This window comes from Castanea sativa, chromosome 7, assembly GCF_040712315.1.
Source record: "Castanea sativa cultivar Marrone di Chiusa Pesio chromosome 7, ASM4071231v1".
NCBI lineage: Eukaryota > Viridiplantae > Streptophyta > Magnoliopsida > Fagales > Fagaceae > Castanea > Castanea sativa.
In genome coordinates this window covers 22,219,181-22,228,659 of record NC_134019.1, presented here as the reverse complement: position 1 = coordinate 22,228,659, position 9,479 = coordinate 22,219,181, and the positions used below count along the sequence as shown (strand labels likewise).

The following is a 9,479-nucleotide window of genomic DNA, read 5'->3' as shown; positions in this document are numbered from 1 at the left end:
GATACTTCTCCTTTTTTCTTGGTCTCCTCATTTAAGTGAATCCCTCCTTCATCATTGAAATCGATTTAAAATTCCTTCTATTAGCTTTGATTGTACTCTTGGCTATATCATAAAAGACCACTATATATATAATCTTTTTTTGGTAATTATCATCATTTTTTTTGTAGTTGAATCAAAATAGGATTATTCTAGATCTACATAATTAGTAGTTGTTGCATCTTCACCATTATCACAAGTTTAAGATAGAGATTACCCTCATCAATAGCTGTTGTGTCTTCTTCATTTCCAAACTTGATCATCTTGACAAACCTTATATTTATCTTATTGTACCACATGTATTTATTTACTAATGGATTCTATTTTATTGTAAGATTTTTATGTCTTTTGATATAAATTAACTAGCTGGTATGCTAGCCAGACCTCTTGCTTCTTCAGTTTTTTTTTTTTTAATCTTTTACTTTGCCTCCAACACTATCATAATTGGTTGTCTCTTTAATGGCATGTTTTGTCTCCATCGCTATATATATATATATATATATATATATATATATATATATATATATATATATATATATATATATATATATATTTATATATTGTTTTGTAGGGTCCAAGCAAGAAAGAGTTTAAGATGCTTGCTGTGTTATTCTCTCAAATTTTTTACTTCATGAACAACTTGCGGTATTGAAGTAATTACATAATATTTTATATCAATAGTTATTTGTTAATAGGTGCTTGAAAACTTTAGAATATGAAAAGTTTTAGGTTAAATGGGTAACAACTTTAATTTTGTTAATTTTTGCTTTCTAAATTACTGATAGTGATTTATCAAGTTAAATTGGTAGTTTATTTGTATATTAATTAGCTACAATGTTGTAATGTTATTTATTTATTTTCATAATTTGTGAGGTTTAATTCAAATAATTTTGAATAAGTCCTCTAAAATCAAATTCAATACAAAAGAAATTTTGTTAGGGATTTTGTAAGGCTAAGAGAAGCTTGAAGATAATATAAGTTTTGGCCTCATATAATATACTTATATTGTGAACTTCAATTGCTACAAGTAGTATTGTAGTAACTTAGATATGAAACTCTAGATGTAACACAAACAGCTAAGGATATCGACATTCACTAATATTTGTCCTTTAATTTAAATGGTATTTTACATAATTGCTTTGAATTCATTAGATTTCATTTTCAGTAATTTTCCCGTATATCGCACGGGTTAGCGACTAGTATAAAATAAAAAGGAGCTCTGCGATTTTCACTCTTCTCCTCAGTTCTCTCTCTCATCAGTTCCAAATTTCAGATTTGATTCATATCTCTCCAATTCAACTCATTTTCAGGTTTGGGATCAAGTAGTTTCTTTTCCTCTAATTTTCTTGTTTAATCTTTCTTCAGTTCTTATAAAAAAAAAAGAAAAAAATCTGCTTGCAGATGCAAACAAACTCATCATCTTTCCCAAGTTCATATTCTACTACTACTACTCGAAGAAAGAAGTATGATGTCTTCCTCAGTTTCAAAGGCGAGGACACCCGCAACAATTTTATGGGTCATCTCTATGAAGCTTTGATACAGAAAGGCATTGTCACCTTTAAAGACGATGAAAAACTCGAGAAAGGAAAACCCATTTCACCAGAGCTATCGAAAGCAATAGAAGAATCAAAATTTGCTATAGTTATTCTCTCAGAAAACTATGCTTCTTCAACTTGGTGCTTAGATGAACTTGCAAAAATCATTCACTGCAATAACGAGATGGGAATAACAGCTTTGCCTGTCTTTCACTATGTAGACCCATCTGATGTACGAAAACAATGGGGAACTTTTGCTCAAGCATTTGCTAAACATGATGAAAAAGAGAACAAAGAAAGGGTGGAAAAGTGGAGAGATGCTTTGAGACAAGTAGCCAACCTTCGCGGATGGCACTTAGAGGATACATGGTAATTTAATATAACTCTATTTGGAACCTTATGTAGATTTACGTACATGCTTCATTGTACTTCTTTCAATTTTGTCCTAAGTGAATCAATTTACATATTTTTGTTTCAGTCAACAAAATTGAACATTAAATATGTATCATATTATTTGGGTGACCTATTGGTGGTTCAAACTCAATGCATATATATTGTTCTTTATTCATTGCAGGCCTGAGATAAAAGACATCAAAGACATAGTGGAATGGATATCACTTAACTTGAAACATGATGCATTCCCATATATTGCCAAGGACCTAGTAGGAATATACCCTCGAGTGATGGAATTGAAGTCATGTTTAGCTCTAGGATCATATGATGTCCGCTTTATAGGAATTTGGGCGATGGGGGGAATGGGCAAGACCACTCTTGCTAGAGTTGTTTATAATATGATTTCTGAAAAATTTGAAGATTGTGTTTTTATTGAGGATGTTAGAGAAAAGATTGAAATATATGGTGTTGTTCCACTACAAGAGAAAATTATTGAAGTTTTGAAGGAAAAGGATATGAAAATACAAGAGAAGTATGATGGAGTTCTCAAGATCTACAATAGGTTATGTAAGAAAAAGATTCTGCTTGTTCTTGATGATGTCGATAAATTGAAACATTTAGAAATGTTAGCTGGGGAGCATGATTGGTTTGGTTCCGGCAGTAGAATTATCATAACAACAAGAGATAAGCATGTGTTGGAGGCACATGGAGTAGATGAAATATATGAAGTTAAAGGATTATATCGTGAAGATTCTCTTCAACTATTTTCCTCAAAAGCCTTTAAAGAAAAGCATGTCCCAAATGATTATTTAGAGCTATCTAACCATTTTTTGAGTTATGCTGCTGACCTTCCTTTAGCTCTTGAGGTTTTGGGTTCCTTTTTGATTGGAAGAAGTCTTGACGAATGGAATAGTGTGCTAGAGAGACTTAAACAGTATCCTGAGGAAGATATTTTCCAAGTACTTAAAATAAGTTTTGATGGACTGCAGAAACCACAAAAGGAAATATTCTTGCATATTGCGTGCTTTTTTAATCATCATAAAAAAGATTATGTAGTAGAAAAACTAAACATTCTTGGCCTTTACCCTGGTATAGGATTGAAGGAACTCATTGATAAATCTCTCTTGAAGATTATTAATGAGGATATAGTGTGGATGCATGATTTACTTGAAGAAATGGGTAGGAACATTGTTTCGCAAGAGTACCCTAATGATCCTGGGAAGCATAGTAGATTGTGGCGTTATGAGGACATTGACAAAGTGTTAAGAAAAAATAAGGTAAGAGGTTTATGTAGAGAATTTGAGCTCATTCCCTACCTTCATGTTCAACAGATTTGAAATTTGAATTACTTTGCTAATAATATATTTTGCAATTCCCCATTTCCTTCTTGATTATTAGGGAACAGAAGCTATTCAAGCCATGGTTATTTGGGATAATTATGACAAAGCACAAGAGGCACATTGGAACTCTGAGGCCTTTTCCAAGATGTTCAATCTCAAATTTCTTAGAATGAATGACGCTGCCTTTGTCCCCACACATCTTCCTGATGATTTAAGAATTCTTGATTGGATTTCGTATTCTTCAAAATCTTTGCCATCAAGTTTCCAGCTAGATGAGCTTGTTCAACTTTGTTTGCAAAAGAGCAGAATTGAACAACTTTGGATAGGAATAAAGGTAAGTGAGTTATTAAGTATCCTAATACAAGTTTTGTTTTAAGTCACAATAAACAAACACTAGGAAGCTAATTATTCTATGTTTTTCAATTCTAACAGAAATTTGACAAGTTGAAGTTCATTGACTTGACTACCTCCTTATTCCTGATTATAACTCTAGACTTCACTGAAGTGCCAAATCTTGAGAAATTAATTCTAGAAAGGTGTGTAAATTTACACAAGTTTCACCCGTCCATTGGAATTCTTAAGAAACTTATTCATCTTAATTTAAAAGGTTGCGAAAGACTAAATCCTCCTTCATGCATGTTTCAAAGTGAGTGTCTTGTGGCTCTTGAACCTTCTAATTGCTCAAAACTTGAGAAAAATCCAATATTTGTGGGAAACATGGAATTCTTACAGGAGCCTTCTTTGGATCGCACTGCTGTTGTGGAACTAATTAGAAACTTTCCACAGAACCTATGGATGGTCGAAGGCCTAGAGAATCTTGATTTGAGTTATACAGCTATAGAGGAGCTGCCTTCATCAATTGAACAATTGACTAAACTTAACTCATTGACTCTAAGATATTGCATAAATCTTGTGTGCCTTCCTGGAACCATTTGTAGTTTGAAGGTGCTTAATTCTCTTGATCTTTTTGGATGTTTAAAATTTGAGAACTTGCCAGAGAACATAGGAAATATGGAAGGTTTGGAGCTGTTTAATTTGTGTTGGACAACCGTAAAAGAGGTTCCATCTTCCATTGTTCTCCTTAAAAATCTCAAACAGCTACATATCCGTGGGTGGAAGTTATCTGAATTTTATACTCGGTCAGCAAGTCTTGAGTGCTATGACCCTTTGCAGACTTCATTATTTTCCCTGCCAACAAGTCCTGCTCCGTGGAACATATTATTGCCTTCCTTTTTATATTATTCCCTGCCAACAAGACCAATTCCGCTGGGATTGTTATTGCCTTCCTTATCAGGTCTGCAGTGTCTAACATATTTGCGTCTTAGTGACTGCGATCTTTTGTCAATCCCCAATGACTTTGGCTGCTTGTCCTCTTTAGCACACTTAAATCTAAGTGGAAATAATTTTGTTTCCCTTCCTGAAAGCATCTCTCAACTCTCTAAACTTCAAACACTCCTTTTGGACGGTTGCAAGAGGCTTCAATCGTTGGAAAGTGTTCCACCAACTATTGATTCTGTGATTGCAAACAATTGTACCTCACTGGAGAGATTTCCAGATCTGCAATTTCATCTTTTTACATCCAATCACTCCCATTTGAATTTCCAGTGTCTAAATTGCTTCAAATTGGTTGATAATATTCAAAGCATCAGTAACATGATTCAGGTCTCTCTCTCTCTCTCTCTCTCTCTCTCTCTCTCTCTCTCTCTCTCTCTCTCTCTCTCTCAGTTCTAAACGTTATGCTTTGTATATTCCAGGGACAAAGTGTTCAACTACCATGCATCTTAGACATTATTATTCCTGGAGGTGAAATTCCGATAGGGTTTAGCCCTATAGGTTGGTGTGATAACATACAAGTGCCTAATTGTGGGTATCAATTCTTGATGGGAATTACGTTGTGCATTGTTTTTGTACTCAACCAGTGGCGTCCTTTCTCTAGAGATTTTCAACTTACATGTTTGTTTGAAGTCAATGGAGTTACCGTCAGATCTCCAGTACGCTCTTTTTTTAAGTTAAACTATGCTATGGCTGAATCACCTCACCTTTGGCTGCTCTATTTGCCCCCTCAGTGTGGTGAATTTGCAATTAAAATAATTTCCGATAACGTAAAGGTGATGAAAAAAGGGTTTAATTTGGTATACAAGCAGCATGGTCTGTGAGGATCTGGGTGTAATCCAACATGATATTGATGATTCAGCCTTGGAAGGTACCAGAAATAAGTGAAGTGATGATGAGGATGATGGGGCTGGATCTGGTGGAGGAGGCTACTCTAATGAGGAACTGCATACGGTGACTTGGAGATTTATGGCTCATTCTGAAAAATATAGTTAAATGGAATTTTTCGACTTGTTTCCCTGTAAGTCATCATCCTTCTTCTTGCTATTATAATTTACAACTCCTGCTGTTCTCTTTTAATTTGGGGAAGGGAATCCAATGAAAATGTTGATTTTGATTGTCAGGTTTAAATTGGCATGATAATAAATTTAATTTGTCATAGGTATAAAATAATAGAGTTTTTCTTTTTTGATTTCCCTCACTAGCATTTTTTTTAAAAATCATTGTATTGTGCTAGTTGTACCTTAGCATTTCCTTTTGGCACTCATATAGCCACATCTATAAAAAAAAAAAAAAAAATCTTAATCAGGTTGGAATAATACAAATTTGTCTTGTTGTCTTGTTAGAGCATTTTAATTTAATGGAAGGAGGGGATCAAACGTCCAAGAAGCATGAAGCCTATTGTGGCGGTAAAAGGGACAGTTACCAGAACCACATTGAAGAGTTACCCAAGTATGGTCCCTTGTCTCACGTCCACCTGGGCTCTTGCTAAAGTGGTCAAGGACTCAAAATGGTCAGTTATTTAAATCAACTGTCAAGTGGCTCCTATTATTGATTAAATCTTTTTTTTTTTTTTTCTTCCTGCAAATGTAATGCTCTGTTGAACTTCTATTCCTATGCAAATACATTTTGAAATTTCTCTTGAGGTCTGTTGTATTTATATAATTGTTTTTTTGCCTTTTCTCTAACAGTCCCACAATATAATGTATTCTTTATATTTATTTTTCCTTGCTGGTATTTGGGTCTGTGATTCATATTGAAGATATATCCAACAGAAACCTGGATTGGTTCAGATGTTGATTTTGGACCATGATTTGCACAACTTACATGCGATTGAAGTTAGAAACAGAAAAGTAAAGAAAAAATGTTGAAACTTTTAAAACTTTTTTTGCCCTGTTTGATAAGAAAGAAAGAGAAATGAATAATGAGTATAGAATAAGTGGATAACTATAGATTGTTCCATGAAAATGAGTCTTAGTAAAGTTTATACCAGAATTTACAACTCATATGAGAGGTGAGAATATTACCCAAGATATTGAATAAACTTTCAATGAATTTGTCTTATAATTTGTACAATGTGCTGTGTTTATTATACATGAACACTTTTATCCAAAAAAAAAAAAAGCATTTCACCTCAATTTTCATCTTATTATGGGAAGAAATATAATGAGGTTCCGTTTTTTTTATTTATTTTTTTATTTTTTTTTATTTTTTATTTCTTATCACTTTTCTTCTATTATATATCAAAACATGAAAGTTGATTAAAAAATTTCCCACTTCTTTTTTCTCAATCTAACACTTTTATTTTTTTGATAGGTAAGAAAGCAATATTATTAATAGAAAAGAAGAAAAGATACATAGAGTTTACGGTAGTGATCAAAGAACATAGCAACAAAAAGAAATAAAGGAATCAAAATCATATTCTAAGAGACGAAAGAAAATCAATAATAGTAGAACAATCTGAAAGACGCCAACACCGAGACCAATCGAAGGGAGTCCACTGGCTCAAATCTAATAATTTGGCCATTGATTTCTCAATATCCTCAAAAGAACACCGATTACGTTTAGTCCAAGTAGTCCACATCGAACAGCTTGGTACCAAATTCCAAATATCGGAATTATATTTCCCAAGCCAATGGTGCTAACAAAAAAGTAAGTCTACAACCAAACCTGGCATGACCCAATCAATCCCAAATAGCTAAATCATATGCATCCACATAGAATGAGCTAGCAGACAAAAAATAAGAAGATGGTCCATAGATTCCTCATTACAACAGCACATACAACAACGATTTGTCAAGGGATAACCACGGAGCATAAGACTATCCAAAATGAGAATCTGGCCATGGGCTGCTGTCCACATAAAAAATGACACCCTTTTAGGGACCTTTACTTTCCAAATTTCCTTCCAAGGGAAATTAGAAGGAGTAACATTTGGAATCTTATGATAAAAAGACAGAGTGTCAAACTTCCTACTTTCATTGAGACTCCAACAAAGACTGTCACCTCCACCACCCATAGGAACTCAGAGATTGGATCAAGTGAAGAAAGGAGTAAGAAGCTACTAACTCCCAATCATTCAATTCCCTATAAAATCTGAAGTTCCACACTCTGTCATTTCCACCCACTTGATGACTCAAAACATTAGAAAATAGAAGCTTCCTTATTGGCTGAAAACAGTAATATCTGAGGATAAAGAGTTTTTAAAGAGTTATCCCCAATCCGCTTATCATGCTAAAAAAGAATATGAGAACTGTCTCACCACAAAAGTGAAATGCTTAGAAAAGCTCTCCCACCCTTCATTACTACTTCGCCATAACCCACACCCATGAGCCCTCCTACAAACTCTAGTGCTCCAACCCCCTTTCCCCTCCCCATATTTCATGGCAATAACCCTCAGCCAAAGATGAGAAGGTTCATGGCCATATCTCCAAAGCCATTTCCCTAACAAAGCCTGATTAAAAGGCACCAATTTTCGAATTCTCAAACCACCTTGCTCAAGCGAGAAACATACCTTCTCCCAAGCCACTAAAGGGTATTTGAAACACTCTTCTAAGGAACCCCATAAGAAATTCCTCTGAATACATTCTAATCTAATAGCCATAGGGTTAGGAACAGTAAATAGAGAAAGATAATAATTGGAAGACTTGAGAGGGTACTTTTCAACAAGGTGGGCCTACCACCCTTTGATAAATAAAGACACTTCTAGCCCAACAGCTTCTTCTCCATCCTCTCCAAAATAGGTTTCCAAATTGAGGCTGTCTTATATGAAGTACCTAGGGGCATCCCCAAATATGTCATAGGTAAACTGCTCACCTGGCATTGAAAAATGTTAGCCAAAGATTGAATGTGACTCACCTTCACAATAGGGACAATCTCATTTTTCCCCACATTCACCTTCAAACTAGTAAAAGGCTTGAACACAAGTCAAAGCCAACCAAATTGAAAGCAACTGCTCCCTAGAAGCATTATTGAAGAGAATGGTATCATCAGCAAAAAGCAGATGTGAAATACAAATACCAGTAGAATTAACAAGCCCCGTATGAAAACCCCGAAGAAGACCACCTTCCTTAATTTTCTTCAAATCCTACTAAGAACCTCCATGATCAAAAGAAAAAGAAGAGAAGAAATGGATCATCTTGTCTTAAACCTCGAGAACTTCCAAAAAAACCAGCAGTAGATCCATTAACCAAAACTGAAAAATAGACAGTAGAGACACAGGCCTTTAACCATTTCCTCCATCGAATCCCAAAACCCATCCTTTCCAACAAAAAGAATAAAGCATCTCAATTCACATGATCATAAGCTTTTTCCATATCTAACTTACAAACCACTCCTAGGGTATGAAACTTCAGTCTGCTATCAAGTCACGCATTAGCAATAAGCATTGAATCCAAAATCTGTCTTCCACCACCAAAAGAATTTTGCGATTCAGAGATGAGTTTATCTGACACCCTCCTCAATCTATTTGCTAACACTTTAGATAAAAGGCTTATAAACACTACCCATTAAACTAATAGGAAAAAATTCTTTAATATTCAGTGCATTATTTTTCTTAGGAATTAAAGATAGGATAGAAGCATTCAAAGACCATTCAAACTCTGTACTCCTATGAAAGTGATCAAAAAAGTCTATAACATCATTTTCCTTAACACTCTAGCATTTTTGAAAAAAAGCCATAGTGAAGCCATCAAGACCAAGAGCTTTGTCACCCTCCATCTCTTGGAGGACCTATATCACCTCCTCAGAAAAATCCCTTTCAAGAGAAAGTCGCTCATGTTCTTCAATGCTAGCAAACTCCAAACCATCCATAGTAGGGCACCATGTATCAGACACTGTGTAC

General features: G+C 34.6%; 1 protein-coding gene across 1 annotated transcript; it reads left to right on the top strand.

The window, feature by feature from the left end:
- The first annotated feature begins 1,437 nt into the window (after positions 1–1,437).
- Positions 1,438–5,460, top strand: LOC142642386 (TMV resistance protein N-like). Its single transcript, XM_075816733.1, has 5 exons — positions 1,438–1,940; positions 2,146–3,241; positions 3,363–3,638; positions 3,737–4,966; positions 5,059–5,460. Exons 1-5 carry the CDS (start codon positions 1,438–1,440, stop codon positions 5,458–5,460), a joined length of 3,507 nt encoding a protein of 1,168 aa, XP_075672848.1.
- The last annotated feature ends 4,019 nt before the right edge of the window (positions 5,461–9,479 follow it).